Source organism: Lygodium microphyllum, chromosome 27 (genome assembly GCF_053477565.2).
Source record: "Lygodium microphyllum isolate KBCC chromosome 27, Lygodium_microphyllum_v1.1.10, whole genome shotgun sequence".
NCBI classification, from domain to species: domain Eukaryota; kingdom Viridiplantae; phylum Streptophyta; class Polypodiopsida; order Schizaeales; family Lygodiaceae; genus Lygodium; species Lygodium microphyllum.
The window spans coordinates 69,471,130-69,487,733 of record NC_141161.1 but is presented as its reverse complement, the minus strand read 5'-3'; the positions used below and the strand labels follow the sequence as shown (position 1 = coordinate 69,487,733).

At 44.7% G+C, this 16,604-nt stretch overlaps 1 protein-coding gene across 1 annotated transcript in view; it reads left to right on the top strand.

Annotated features, from left to right (window-relative positions):
• The first annotated feature begins 3,083 nt into the window (after positions 1–3,083).
• Positions 3,084–16,604, top strand: part of LOC148012435 (uncharacterized protein At2g27730, mitochondrial-like) — a 60,586-nt gene continuing 47,065 nt past the window's right edge. The window contains exon 1 of the mRNA XM_087669575.1: positions 3,084–3,341. Within this exon, the coding sequence (XP_087525701.1) occupies positions 3,198–3,341 (144 nt within the window). The 5' untranslated portion in view covers positions 3,084–3,197. The remainder of the gene's footprint in view (positions 3,342–16,604) is intronic.

Below are 16,604 nucleotides of genomic sequence, written 5' to 3'. Positions count from 1 at the left end.
TGGGCTTCCAAGTGGGATCTTCTCTATTGCAAGTCAGCTTTTTGGCTTTTGTGTATGCTTTTGGCCAAATAATGAATAAAGCAGTTGGGCACCCCAAAAGTTAGGCCGTGTCCAAATACAATGTCCAATAATAAAAGATTAAACCCGATCGCCTATGCGCATACAAAATAATAAATGTTTGTCAAGCACTTTAATAAATAAACACTCTTAAATAAATATTAGCACCGCACCTTTAATAATAAGACGCGCGCCCATGATAATTTCTTTTAGGTAATCTGAATACACGCCATCGCCTGATGCTTTCCAACGCCACTGCTACCTGCTCTACACATCAACTGAAGCATTCACAATTATTAGGAATATACTAAAATTAAATCGACAAAAGTGAATACCTAGCAGTCTTCAGCTACAAAATAAAAAAATAGGTTGGAACTCTGTCCTAACCTTAATTTAATACGAGTGTGCACTCTAAACTCATAAACATTCATTAATTTAATATGTATTTTGCGAAATCACCAGCTATGGAATCACCCACGTGCACATTAAATTAATATGACACCCGAAAAGGACAGGCGTCCTCGTCAACTTCTTGCACAAGGAATCCACCTTATGTACGAGCCCCGGCAAATAAATATAGTTTTACAGAATCCACCGCAAAACCTCACGGAATCCACCGTGGAATATGCCTCACGGCATCATTTGTCTCATCTTTCCATAAACATCCTTGTAGCCTACATTATAAAGGCATCCCACTGAATCATTTGGGGGGGGGGGGGGGGGGACCATTTACATGCTATGTAATCCAATGCCACCTTGGCATTGGGGGGGGGGGTATTAGAAGTATAGCATGTGAAACCTATGTAAGCAAGGATGCATATGAGGGAATGTAAGGTGTGAATGGACTGAAGGGTAGGGAAACCCTAACCCTAACCCACAATGAGGCTATATAAATAGCCTAAAGTTCACTCTCAAGTAGATGAGAGAGTGTACCTTAGTTATACTCAAGCAACTTACTAAGCAATATCTTTTTCTTGTACTTGAGGTTTCTTCTCCCTCTTGTGCACATATTTTCATACTCCCACTTTGATGTTCCAACAAATTGAACAAGCTTTATGTATTGGATATATGGTTTAAGTTGCATAATGAATTATATAGCTTAAATCTAGGATTGGGTATATGTTTTCGATTGCATGATGAAATATGTAACCTGAATCAATGAAAATGGAAGGGATTTGGCCATTGCTTTTGATTCCAAGTTTGTTTATTTGCATATTCTCTTTTTGAACTCTCACAACTAGAGACCTATGCTAGCTGCATATGCACAAAATCTTTCCAACAACACTCCACTTGAAATAGACCATCACATAAAATGTAAGATAAAGGAAACAAAAAAGTCATTGTAATTTATTCAATGCATGGAAAATCCAAACATAATTGGTAAAACATCTATTCCAATAGTAGTGGAACATTTTTCAGCCAACCAAAAGTTGAGTAATTTGTAAATTCATCAATATGCGTTTCTCTTCGAGTTCTAGACTTGTGAGCTTTGTCTCCTTGAAAGCATTAGCAAATGTACTACAACCATGTTCTACGAATGCACCCACTCCATCCAAAGGCGTTGTCTTTCTTCTCTTGTTCCTTTAGCCTCAAACTACTCCAAATGAAGGACTTGCATTGCTTTTGTTTGAAGGGTGCTCCATGTTCATGTTTGGGATGTTAGCAACCACCTCTACATCATCATTTGGAGTGTCTATCACAGGGTTTGATTGTGGGCCTTCATCGTGCCCAATATTCACATCCTTATTATCATTGAAGGATACTGCATCTCCACCAATAAACCTAGTACCTATGCGACCTTCTTGAAGGCCATTGACCATTTGTATGGTGCTCAACAAATCACTCGTACGAAGTGAAACTCCCATTTAGATGGTTTTTTCGTTGTGGTAGACTCTTTTGGCTTCTCTCACATGTATGCTTTCTTTATATTATCCCTCTTATTTTTACAATGTGTATCTATGAACTTGGTGTCACACTTGGCATTAACATCTCAAGCAACTTCACCCCAAAGTTTTGCCTGAAATTTCCATAATTCATGGAAATCCACTTATCCTCATAAAAGTCCAGCAATTTTGAATTTTGGTTAGATGACCGAATTTCCAATCTCGGCTGTTGGCATTTGATATGGAGCTTTCAGCATTGATACTAGTAGTTGCATTATTGCTAGGCATAGTTGAAGATGAGGATCTCAGATTGGTAGAAGGCATTGAAGTCCTAAGAGATTGATATAATTTGAGCAAGGGATACATCAGAACCATGTCACACCTAGGGGCAATGGGGGCTAACAAGCTTGGGGAGCATTAACGCTTTTAATGTGGCTGCACTAGTGGGGAAAAATACAATGGAAGAAGAGAGAGAGAAAATCAATCATTTATTTCAAGTCAGAGAGCTTGTCCATTGGCCATGGATCTTAATAATTTCATCCTCAACTGATGAGAAGTGATACCCCAGCTAGAGTTGCCTTACCAGGGGGTTTTCTCCAAGTGTTAGTAGGGAAGTAGAAGGGTAAGAAAACACCTCTCCCCCATTTGCACTCGGTGACATTCTCATTGAGTGCTACCCTAAGGTTGGTGTTATGGACCTTCACGGGATTTCATGATAAAACCTATCACAAGGCACAAAAAGGCACAGCGGAATGGCACACAAGATATATCAATAAGAAATCTTTGTGTTGACGATATCGAAAAGATACGACATTGAGGCACATCTCAGGACTACACCTTCATGACGCCACACATATGACAATTCACCACTGGGTACAAGGAATCACACGTAGAATGGAAACCAAGCTGAGCTCAGAGTCACAACTACTTCCTATATAGGTGTTTCTGGCTCGTACGACGCCATGATATAGCTACAAAGCCCATACCCTTAGAGTTGGGGGAGGGGGGGAAGGGAAACCGTTCTCCCTTGAGTGGCCTCCCAAGATCTCATAGAGGACAGATGGGCCACGGTCCACGTAAGCGCCAAGCAAGATCTGACAAATACGACTTTCAACGCCACGCAAGCAAAATGTAAAGTCGAGGTCTTCATTTTGTTGGACGCATCTTGCATGTGTGCAATTCAAACCCTGAGAGAGTTGAGCTCCCGTTCGTCTTCATCTTCTTTCTTTCCATCGAACATCCGACAAGTCTTCAGCGATGGCGATGCGATCAGTCTGTGTGAGGCTTGGATGCAAGCGCCTTCCCTTCTCTCGCGCAGGCGGCGTCCAGACCCGGAGCTTCAGCAGCGAAGGGCGTGTGCTTAGTGAGGAGGAGCGCGCTCAGGAGAACTTGTACATCAAGGTCATCCCCTGCATTTCTTCGTCTTGCTTTCTTTTGGAGCGTTTCTGCGTCGTTTTCCTGTCGCTCATTGACGCATCAGAAATGTCTCTAGCAAGCAGTTCATGGTACATTGCATTGTTTATTTCGAACAGTGGAAGTAAAATTGCATGGCATCATGGAATAGTTAGTATCTTCTTTGACATCGTACGAAAGCTAAGGATGACTCCGGTGCTTTCTTGTTGGTGCACCCATTTTTATTAGAAGATGGTTTATAATCCTGTTTTACCTCTTTGTATATCAGCAGTTGCATTTTGTAATGTAAGTAAGCGCTTCCAATACAAGCTATTTCTAGCAAGACCTTATCAGATAACCGTATGTTCAAGCCGAGTGGCTTTTTCATTTACGTTTGACATCATTTTAACATCAGGATTTTGGTTGAAAGTATGATCCATGTGTGACAAGCTTTCAGTCCCTCAACTGTCGTTTTGCTGGCATAGGAGTTTCATACTATGACGATCTGACTAATGGGATGCATAAGTCTATTTATGCACAATCGACTCAGGTCTAGGTTTCTGGTTCACCCTGCTCTTGAACTTTAGCATTGAGAGCCCAGGTCTCTTTTTTGACAAGCTTTCAGCCCGTCAACTGTTCTTTTGTTGGCATAGGACTTTAGAAACTCTGATAATTGACGATCTCACTAAAAGGGATGCATGAGTCTCTTTGTGCACAATCAGCTCACGTCTAGGTCTCTTGTTTAACCCTGCTCTTGAACTTTATCATTGAGAGTCCAGGTCTCTTTTCTACCCTAAGTCACCATTAAACTGGCTATAAAATCCAGTGGCTACACTTTTGATTTGTGTTCATACTTGCTCAAAAGAGGTTTGCTATGGTAGTTCTGGCAGTCTTTTGTTGGAACACAATGTATTATAGCAGTCCTTTCTTTCCTCACACTTGACAGAGTATTATTTGAAGAGATTTTGGCATATATCTACTCTACTCTTATATGATCCATTACTGACAGTTTTTATCTTTTCTACGCTTTAACTCCTTAGCGGGCAACATTCAATTTATACATCAAAGGTCAAATGTGTTTCTGTGCAGGTTTATAACTATATTTATCACTTAGGTGATCATTGGGGACTCCACTGTAGACACTAGCTTGATATAAGCATTGCACTTATAGATGAATCAGGCATAGGATTAGGAACGATTGCCTAGAAGTTTTCAACTCACTAAACAAAGCCTTGGAGAGATGGATCAGGGTCCCACCACCTAGAGTTATGCACGGTTTGTTAGTAACCTCTAGTTGGCTTCTTACCATTTAGGTGCTTGTTTTTGGTTTGAACTTTTTTGAGCAGTCTCAGTCCTGCATGCATCTCAACCAGCCTCTTTAGGTCCTTGTTTTTGGTTCAAACTTCTTTGAGCAGTCTCAGTCTTGCATCATTCTTGCAAAAGTGTTTTTCTATTGATAGGAATTAGAAAATAGAGGCTGCGTAATTAAGTAAAAGCATATTATAATGTTCCGTCTAAAGGAAAAAGCAAAGCCAAAAAGCTCCTATTCTTTTCTCTCCCTTATTATTTATTATGGTAATGAAGGTATTACCAAAAGTTGATTAAGTATAGGCAATACGGTGGTGCTGGGCCATAAGAACCTACAGGCGGGAAAAAGAGTACTCCTTCACTCCATAAGCGTGCGACCATCACGAAACAAATCTAGGTCCCAATACACCTAGATGAATGTGAACACATTCATGTCCATTTTTTCGGTCAGAGCAGGCTTACTAGACTTGATTTTAGCTTGGAATGGGATTGTTCCACTCAGACGAAGGCCTGAGATCTCCATTATGTATACAATAGCAGTAGCATATCATGTCGGGCAGCGAGGTAATCAACTTGCAGTTGTTTTCCATGATAGTACTACTAAGACATGCATTTTGTAGGGTAGTAGTTAGAATTTCAGAAATTGCATATGCAACAGAGTCATGGTTATTGAGGTTTTTTCCTTCCCCTTTTCCCCTCCCTCCTTTCCCTTGATAGTCCAACATTTGTCACAATTCCATAGAAAAAGAACTTGTATCCTTTGTATTATATTTGAGTTTTTAAATAGCCATTAAATTTGTTTCATGTTGAATCCATGCACCGTGTTAGAACAAAGCTATTGCACACTTCTACTTATTTGACTTTATCAAGCATTTGTATAGGCTTGTCCACATTTGATAGACGGGACAAGTTGTCCAATCTAGTTCAATGAGTTTGATGCCATACAAGCTCGTCCAATGGATCCTGTTGGCAGCGATTTTTGGCACCCAAAAACGTGTTTTTGCCCATTGAAGTGATTGTTTGGCAAAGTGTTTCTACCCTTTTAGGGGGTCCTTTTGATTGCTTGAGGTCTCTCTCTCTCTCTCTCTCTCTCTCTCCACCCCTCCCCCCCTGCTCGTGCAGATAAATTAATGCTAGGGAAAACACAATGAAATGCAATGTTAGAATTTGTCAATATTGGACAGTGCCCAATGTAATTCGTGTGGTGTGGACACTTATTAAAGTCTTAATGTAGTGTTTGTACACCTAGTGTCTTAGAACATTAAAGTAGTTGTTGAGCTCCGAGGCACGAGAATCGAGACACGTAGTGCTTGCTAGCAGTAGAGAGACAGAGTGCAGAGTAGGGAGTGAGAGTGAGCACGACTTATGGGTACAATGACGAGTGTACCTCTTTAGGTTTTTAGATATATATATATATATATATATATATATATGAAAGTACAAGTGTGCTAAGGATGTGTTTACACCCGAGCACATATAAAAAGGCATGAGGGCCCTTTATTCCCAACAACATTCCACCTAAAGGCAATGTGCCTTTAGAGGAGAAAAGAATCAGCTAAGTCTAAGTATGTACAAAGTTGAAATACATATATTTATCCAACTCCCATCATCTATGGGCAATGAGCAAACCGCTCTGTTGGAAGACCCTTCGTGAGAAGGTCTATAGGATTATCATCTGTATGCACTTTGACAAGCTCAATGCTCTTGCTGTCAAGTACATCTCTAATGAAGTGGTACTTTACTTGTATGTGCTTCGTCTTTGCATGAAAGACGAGATTCCGTGCTAGCATGATAGCACTCTGACTATCACAATGGAGAACAGGTAACTCTGTAATGCCAAGCTTTCCCACCAGACGTGAAAGCCATAAAGCCTCATTGCATGCCTCAGTGGCAGCCACATACTTTGCCTCTGTAGTAGACAATGCAACACACTTTTGTAGCTTGGACACACTTTTGTAGCCTGGAGATCCAAGAGATTGCTCCTCCTGTGAAGGTAAACACATACCCAGAAGTGGACTTGCTGCAATCCGCATGACCAGTATAGTCTGCATCTATAAAGCCAACGACAGATGCCTTCTACTTTCCAAAGCAGATGCACAAATCCTTTGTGCCTTTGAGGTATCTCATAATACCTTTCACTGTTTCCCAATGATTTTTACCAGGGTTTTCCATGTATTTGCTAACCACTTCCACTGCAAAGGTACTGTCAGGACGTGTAGCAATCATAGCATACATCAAATTGCCAATAGCTGAAGCATATGGTATCTTGGCCATTTCAGCCTTCTCATCATCAGATGTAGGGCTGTCCTCTGCACCGAGTTTTACATATGGAGGCAATGGAACCCCAATTGTTTTCCCCCCCTCCATATTGAAACGTTGCAAAACCTTGGAGATATACTCCTGTTGAGATAGATAGAGTAATGCTTTTGACCTATCTCTGAGTATTCGCATGCCAAGAATGTGATTTACATCACCAAGATCCTTCATATTTCAGTGAGTCCAAGGCATGAGTATCCCTGCCAGCAATTAGAATGTCATCAATATATAGAACCAAGATAATCGGGCTGTCATCTGTTGCCTTCTTGGTATACAAGCAGTGATCCACTTGACTTCTATGAAAACCTTGAGACGGCATAAATGTATCAAACTTATGATACCATTCTCTTGGTGCTTGTTTCAGCCCATACAAACTCCTTTTGAGTTTACATACCATCTTCTCTTTCCCTTTTCCACAAACCCTTCAGGCTGCTGCATATATATGTCTTCATACAGATCACCATGTAAGAATGTAGTCTTTACATCCATCTGTATGAGCTCCATATCTTCAGCTGCAACCAAGCCCAAAATGGTTCTCAATGTAGTCATCTTGACTATAGGAGAGAATATCTCATCGAAGTCAATTCCATGTTCCTGTTGTACCCCTTCGGAACCAATCTTGCTTTGTACTTTGGCGAGGAACTAGAAGTGACCATCTTGTAAACCCATTTATATGGAAGGGTTTTCTGCCCTTTAGGCAATTGCACCAAGTCCCAAGGGCCATTTTTCTTAAGAGATTCCATCTTTGACAACATGGCTTTATACAATTTCTTGTTGTCTTGTCTGTCCATTGCTTCCTTTAAGCAAGACGGTTTACCACAGTCTGTCAACATGACATAATCAGCCACATTGTTTGCATCAGGAACAAATCTATCAGGTTGTCTAGTAGCCCTAGACGATCTCCTAACCCAATGATCATTGTTTGCTGGTTGTTGAGCATTTTCAGCTTGCTGTCCTGGCATTTCAGCCTGCAAATTAGCATTAACAGCTTGTTGTCCTGGCTGTTTCTGCACATGTAGTGGCTTATTATCATGGGCAATAGCTGGCTGATCATTTCCAACATTATTTTTTGCATTTGTAGGTTCATTTGCAGCAGGTATTTGTTGTTGTACAACGGGCACATTTTGCTGTCCAAAAGGTATTTCTTCCCGGAATTCAACCCTACGGACCTCCTCAGTCTTTCGGGCTGTTTATGCATGCGATCTTCCCGGAAGATAACATCATTGCTGCGTACTCTTTCCTTTTCTTGGGATCCCATAATCTATACCCCATTTCACCCTTCTCACCATATCCTAGGAAAATGCATTTACAGGACTTTGGCTTAAGTTTGCTGCATTTTTCTTTATGAATGTGCACAAATGCTTCGCAACCAAAGACTTTCAAGTGTGCATACAAAGGTGGCTTGCCCGACTACGCTTCTTGGGGAAACCCCCCTCTCCCCCCCTCCTCCCTCCCCTAAAGACCTGTTTGGTGATCGATTAATCAAGTTTACGGCTGTCATAAGGCTTTGCCCAAAAACCATGGGGCAATGTAGCATGAGATAGCATCATACGGACCTTATCCTGTATGGTCCGATTCATACGCTCTGCAACTCCATTTTGGAGTGGATTATGAGGGGCAGTGAGTTTCCTCTTTATCCCTTTGCTGTCACAAAATGCCTCAAAGGCCTTGGACATATATTCCCCACCATTGTTAAAGCGAAGACAAGCGTTTTATCAGTCTTGATTTTCAACCAATGCCAATAATTTTTAAAACTTGTCAAGCACTTCATCCTTGCTACGAATAGGGTAAACCCATACCTTCCGTGTACCATCATCGACAAAGGTGACAAAATATTTGTTTCCCCCTAAAGATAACCCTGGCATCTGACATACATCGGAATATACTAATTCTAGAGGAGAAGATTTTAGTGAAAGAGACTTCTTATGAGACGTCTGTGTATGTTTACCATAAACACAATGATCACAATGCTCAAAATCAACATAATGAAGACAAGGCAAGTAACCCAAACGAGAAAGCACTTTCATTTCAGTTTGACTCATGTGTCCCAACCGGCCATGCCACAAAGAAACACTTGGCTACTCGGTCATGGCAACAACACGATCACTCACATTAGATACATGGAGAGGATACAAGGTATCACTTTTACAACCTTTGGCAATCACTCTAGATCCCTTACAAATCTTCCATTTCCCATCACTAAAGGTGGTATGAAATCCATTGTCATCTAGCTGCCGTACTCTAATCAAGCTCTTCTTGACTGAGGTACATGTCGTACATGCTGAAGTGTGAAGACAGAACCATGTTGAAACTGCAACTGCACATTGCCAACGTGCAATGTTACATGCATAGTTGTCCCCAAGATGGACAACACCATGTCGACCCCCTGTATAGTCAGAGAACCACTCACGATGGGGGGTGACATGAAAGGAAGCACTTGAATCTAGAATCCAAGTATGCATGTCATCATTTGTATTTGCAAGTAAAGCATGTGTATGTTAACCCCAAGACGAAGAAAGCAAAAGGAAATAAAAAAGACGCAGGGCAAAGGTGGAAAAAAGGTAGCCCGATTGAAGAAAGAATAGGAGAAAAGGCCAAAAGCGCAAGGGCAACCTTAAAGGTCCAAGCCAAATATAAAAGGGGAAAGGCGCATGTTAAAATAAAAAGGCGCACCTTGAAATCTTGTAAAAGAGCGCCAGGCTCTCACCCGTGCAATTTGTAAATGTAGACGGGCGGTGGAAAGGAATCTAGGAAGATAGAATGACAATGAGAAAAAGGGCCTAGGCTACGGCCGGCCATGTAAAAAAGGGGAAAAGGGGATGACTGCCCAAAAGGGATTTAGGGTTTTGTATATAAAGTTGAAAAGTGAATGAGAAGCTCATTCTTGTGTGTGGCCAAAAGTAGCTCTCCTCTTCTTCTTCTTCTTATTGTTCTTGCTTGCTTGAGCTTGTGCTTGAGAGAGGGAGTGTGAGTGTGAGGGAGTGAGTGTGTGAGGGTGAGGGACCGAGGAGGAGAAGCTCTCCATCTTCTCCTCTCTTCTTCTCTTCTCTTCTCTTCTCTTGTCTTGCTTGCGGCAATGGAGCTTGGAGCTTGGAGCTTGAGGATGGAGCTTGCTTGAAGCTTGCACTTGGATCGTGGAGCTACCGGAGTGCGGGGGAGAGGAGGTAACTTGAACGGCACGGAGGTAAGCTCACTACACCCGTAGATATGGATGGCGTGTCGGTTATGTGAGAGGTAGCCATTAGTGCTCGGCTTGGAACGCTTGAAACAATAAGCGGTCCGTAGGTCTTGGCGGTTGAGTGAAAGCTCCCACATTTTGGTTCCGTTGCCGGGACCAACGGATTCAAGCCTTGAGCGCTTGCGCGCTTCGAATCGAGCATCAAAATAAGGGGTTTCCCCCGAACTGGTGCTTGAGATAGGTAGGAAGTGAGGGGGTTGAAGATGGTATTCGATCTCCTTGGCAAGCAGGTTTTTTGATTTTTTAAGATTTATGTTGTGAGATGGAGTAGTGTAGGTATTTACTTTGTGATTTGGATGCATTTAGGATAGGAAAAAACAAAGAAAAAGAAGCAAACAGTAGGGTTTTTTGTTGCTGTATAACAGGCTAAAACAAGGAAATGGGGGCACAAATCCTTGGAGTGCCATTTGATTTGAGCACCATAGTGATTCCAGGCATGTCTGGTACTTACTGGTAGTGTTTTGTACCTATCTGGAAGGCGCTGGCCGATTCGGTGTAGTAGACGTCAGTCTAGAGGCATCGCGTGCAACTCGCGGGCCATCGGCCGCGTAGTCGGACCAGGCCGTCCGAGTCCCAGAATCGGGCGCTCGTCCGATCGGACCACTCGGACCGCTCGGACGCTTGGACCACTCGGACCAACCCGTCAGACTCGGACACTCGGACCACCCAGAATCGGACCAGTCAGAATCGGACTACCCTGTCCGATCCGATTCTCAAAATCGGACCACTTTGAAAATCGGACCATTTTTTTGATCCGATTCCTAGAATCGGACGTGAGCAAAATCGAACCACTGGGCCGATCGGACCACCCAGAATCGGACGTCCGATTCCGATAATCGGACTTCTGAAAATCGGACAACTGAGAATCGGACAAAAAACTGTCAAAATCAAACAGGTATCTAGAACACAAACTTTGACACATCTAAACTCCGAGATTGACCCCAAAGGCTACGTAGAGCTAAAGGCAAGTCACAAATCCATCCCCGGGCTAAAATTTAGAGCACATAGTTCAAAATTTGGCTATAAACGGTCCTCCAAATTGCTCATGGTGTTTATCGTAATGGCCCTACGGGCCGGGGGAGACTGCCCCCCCCGGACCCCCGCAAAGGGGGCTTTGCCCCTCCCCACCTCCCCCAAGTAGATTGGAGAGAAAACGCACGCTGTGACAGGTCCTCCAAATTGGACCCTAGTGTAGTAATGGCTCTACACGAGCATGGATTCTCACTTGCAAAAGAGCAGCCAAAAGCCCATACTCGAATAGAGACAAACAGAGACCCTAGAACCTCACTGGGCCCATCTAGCCAACAAGGGCAAAAAGGCCACACTGCAAAAACACATGTGTTGCATTCGGACTGCATCTAGTCAAAGCGGAAAGCAACAACATCAAGCTACAATAGTGAGAATGACTAGATATGACAGTCCTGACGATAGATGCTCCTTGAATAGCACTACACTGACGATCCAAGGCACCAGTGGAGAATCCACATCTGGTCGTACAGTTGGGGACTCAAGGGCATTTGTCGGAAGGCTTAAATTTACAAGCCAAGACCCGGAAGATGAAGACATAGTACCACCTGCTTATCTTAGGGTCAAACTCACCGCAGAAAGAGAGCAACCAGAGCTCAAACCGACCGATGCAACTCTTAACCCTTATGGGGAACACCCACAAGCACTTCTAGGGAAATGCATAATCCTTGTAACTATTGAAACAGAAAGCTTGCCAGTCCTGTTCTATGTTCCTCCAAATAGCGAGAATTGTGGAAAGGAAATCCTCCTAGAAAGGCCCTTCAAAAAGGCAACGAAGTATGAAGCCGACTATATAGCACAGAGGATACACCTAACACTACCAGGTGTGAGGATAATCACGACTTTTAGCAAGGGTGACCTCACCAAACCTCGAGGGAAGGGAAAGGAGCATTCTGACATACCAAGCAAGCCTAGTAAGGAGAGCAAGGACTTGTTGAAAAAACTAATACAAGCACAGGTCGAACAACGAGAACCAGTGAGTGAGGCCAGGCCTGAAAAAAGAAGGTTAAGAGACAATGCCAAGGACGGGCTTTGGACTTACAAATATCGTAGAAGACCCCAAAGAAGCCCAAGCCTTATAGACGGAGGCGTCGATGGAGAGCCAGCGCAATGCTACGATGGATATCCAAGGCGTTGCTTCGGGCTCAAGGGTATTATGCAGGCAATCGATGGATTTGGGTGCCAAAACCCCTTGCTAAACCTCCCTGGTCGACTGAAGGCCAGATTGTATCAAGAGCAAAGAAGCGTAGGACGAGATCTAAACGAAAAACCAAGTCTCGAGTCAACAACAGTGGAGTGACTGAGCCCCTCATGGTCGAAATCAAGAAACCAAACGGGACCAATCGGAGGGTAGATCCTCGGCCTAGTGTGCTTGACAAGCAGATGCCAGATGTAATCGTTGAGGATACGCAGAAGCCGCTAGTGCCCAAGGAGCTTTTGATTTCCCAAGAGGATAGTAAGCATCACAAGCACAACATTGCTTATGATAAGGATGATCACTCAACAAAGCTAATGACAGAATCGTCTAACAATCATGAGCAAATTCTTCAGTCAGTGCGAAGCCCACGTAGGAGTCCCAGATCTCCTACATCCTCTTCACCTAAATGGACACGGGAAGCACGGCAACAGCAGCCTTGTGCCGTTGCTCAACCTACACAAGTGAAGGTGCAAAGGGCAACAAAAGGTACGACCACTTCTGATCTGCCTAGGGACTTGACACCGCAGTCTACCAATGGTGGCCAGCCCATTGAACTAGTTGCTACTACTTCCGATCAGGGATCACAACAGTCACAGCCCTTGGCCTTGACAATGCCCCTTGTGGAAAGTGTCCTTGGAAGTTTACCTGTGGAGGAGGTGTCACAATCAACTTCCTCGACAACTCCATCACTTTCAAAGTGCTTAAACCCTAGGCTGGAGGAGTTACACACAAGGGAGTTGGCTGAAGAGCTAGACTCTCCGAAAAGGGAGGCAGTTGTGCTCTCACAACCTAGCGAGGCTATTCAGTAGGCCACGGCCATGTCCCATAAGGACACACCAGAGAATGGGAAAGTTGAGGCCCAACCAAGCACATCAACTGTTGACCTAGTCCAAAATCCTGAGTCGTTGAGAGATGCACCTTCACTGACCATGAAAAAGAGGAGAAAACAACGAAGACAACAGCAATCACAGGTGGTTGTGGACCCCAAGAGCATTGAGACCAAGAGCGATGGAGAGCTGGGGAAAAAAGCATCAAGTCCATCCACCAATGAACCCATTGATGTCTCTCCTAATAGCGGTGAAACCTCAGTCACATCCGTGTGCTCTGAAAAATCAAAGCAGCTGTTGCCATCAACAGTTGCTTTCAACACTCAATCCACCGACAATAGAACTCACATCGATCAATCAAGAGTGGATACAACGTCGTCACAATAGGGTGACAAATCTACACCAGTCACATCCGAGAAGAACCATGACAAAATAACAGTAAAACCTCAGGAGAAACGTGAGAACCCCAAGAGTATAAGAAATCCTAGCGTTGACCAATCTTGCTCATCAAGGCGTGAGCCCCCAGCTATGCTAAAGCCTAAGGAAACTCTTAGAACTTTGCATGAGATAGCAACCGAGCAAGCCCTCGGTGAACATAGAAGTGTCACGGAATGCTTAACTGAGTTGGATGCTAAGCTCAAAGTGTTTGCACGTGTCTACGTCCTTGCGGACGTGGGCACAATCCCCAAGGAGCAGCTTGGAGATTACTTGCCATTTCCCTTATCTTGGGAAGAGCAAGAACATCTTGACGAGCACTATAACAAGCTCTTACATGAACTCATGCAACTCATCTCTGACGAGGAGGCTGACGAACTGCGCTTAACCGTCACGTTCAATGAAGTGCTCTGCCGACTGAATCTCGTAGACATAGAGCAACTAAAGCGACTGTTAGCAGGCCAGAGTCAATTTGAACAGCGTTGGTGTGAAAACCGCGTTGTAATGGCCGAACTAGGGGCTCAGATCATGACAGTCTCAGAGGAGCGATTGGCCAAATGGCGGTCTCAAAGAGACCCAACCTATGTGGCACCAACTTCCCTTCGAGTGCTGACTGCCATTCGGGGTACGGACTTAGCTGGAACTAGCCAAGAGAACGCTCTGTTTGATAAGGTTCTCACTGAGGAGGAGTTACATATTGCCAGTAGACTCGGACAAGGTTCCATGCTACTCGATGTGGCAAAATATCTATCGGTATTGAGTAAGCTGCCATGAATACTAGATAGAAACCAATTGTAGAACTCAGGGTTGTACTGGAGCATGTCACACGCATCTAGTATTCATGGCAGCTTACTCAATACCGATAGATATTTTGCCACATCGAGTAGCATGGAACCTTGTCCGAGTCTACTGGCAATATGTAACTCCTCCTCAGTGAGAACCTTATCAAACAGAGCGTTCTCTTGGCTAGTTCCAGCTAAGTCCGTACCCCGAATGGCAGTCAACACTCGAAGGGAAGTTGGTGCCACATAGGTTGGGTCTCTTTGAGACCGCCATTTGGCCAATCGCTCCTCTGAGACTGTCATGATCTGAGCCCCTAGTTCGGCCATTACAACGCGGTTTTCACACCAACGCTGTTCAAATTGACTCTGGCCTGCTAACAGTCGCTTTAGTTGCTCTATGTCTACGAGATTCAGTCGGCAGAGCACTTCATTGAACGTGACGGTTAAGCGCAGTTCGTCAGCCTCCTCGTCAGAGATGAGTTGCATGAGTTCATGTAAGAGCTTGTTATAGTGCTCGTCAAGATGTTCTTGCTCTTCCCAAGATAAGGGAAATGGCAAGTAATCTCCAAGCTGCTCCTTGGGGATTGTGCCCACGTCCGCAAGGACGTAGACACGTGCAAACACTTTGAGCTTAGCATCCAACTCAGTTAAGCATTCCGTGACACTTCTATGTTCACCGAGGGCTTGCTCGGTTGCTATCTCATGCAAAGTTCTAAGAGTTTCCTTAGGCTTTAGCATAGCTGGGGGCTCACGCCTTGATGAGCAAGATTGGTCAACGCTAGGATTTCTTATACTCTTGGGGTTCTCACGTTTCTCCTGAGGTTTTACTGTTATTTTGTCATGGTTCTTCTCGGATGTGACTGGTGTAGATTTGTCACCCTATTGTGACGACGTTGTATCCACTCTTGATTGATCGATGTGAGTTCTATTGTCGGTGGATTGAGTGTTGAAAGCAACTGTTGATGGCAACAGCTGCTTTGATTTTTCAGAGCACACGGATGTGACTGAGGTTTCACCGCTATTAGGAGAGACATCAATGGGTTCATTGGTGGATGGACTTGATGCTTTTTTCCCCTGCGAGGATCTTACAGGTCCCCCTGCGAGGAAAGCATGGAGAACCAAGAACAGCTAGCTTGCAAGGACGCTCTCCGCAGCCGACGGGAACATGCAGCACACGCCCCTTCGCCAGTGCGCTACGTGCCCACTCTTAAAAGGTATGCCAAGAAACGCGGCCCCAAGCGACGCCGCCCCGGACGAGGGCTGAAGAATCCGCGGGCCAGGGGAGCGGACGCTCAGGGAGGCACACAAAATGTGGCAATGCCAGTTGCACAGACCCCCAACGCACGCTCGGGCACTAGGTGCTCACGAAGTGACAAGGCGGCCAAGGATAGGGCAGAATTTAATGAATTGTTTAAAGCATAGTTACCAGGAACGGGGAACGGGAACGGAAACGGGACCCCCCGGAACGGAGGGAACGGCACACACACACACACACACACACACACACACACACACAGATTAAGTTAGTTGGAAGATTGCAAATTGGTTTATCTAGTAGTATGATGGAAGTGAGAAGGATGGCATGATATGCTAGGTACAATATGGGACAACTAGATTATGGGTAGTAGTATGGTAGGCATTGAAAATGTCATATTCGACGTGCCAATCTAGTGACCTAAAGGATCACGCCCACTCACTCACTCAGGCGGGCAGGAGAGGCAGGAGCCGGTAGGGCCTAGGCGAGGCAGGCGGGCGAGGGAGACGGAGCAGGCGACAGAGGTGGGAGCTGGCGGGAGCTGGCGGGTTCCAGGGAACGGCCGTTCCAAACAGGGAACGGCTGTCGGAACGGCCCGGAACTGTGCGGAACGGGCAGGAACGGGGCTGGGAACGGGCAGGAACGTTCCATAGGCGTTTCGCTGGTAGACACAAGTGGGAACGCGTTAATCCGTTCCTAAGGCCCGGAACAGGTGTTCCCTGTTTCTATGGTTTAAAGACATTCTGGAAACGGTAGCGGCCCGGGACTACACTATTCATGTCCCGGCCGACATGTTCCCTGCCCAGCCTTACGGGAGCCCCGCACTAGTACCGCCCCGGTCGCCTAGCCAACCTGACTCACCCCGCCTCATACCTATCGACTAAATC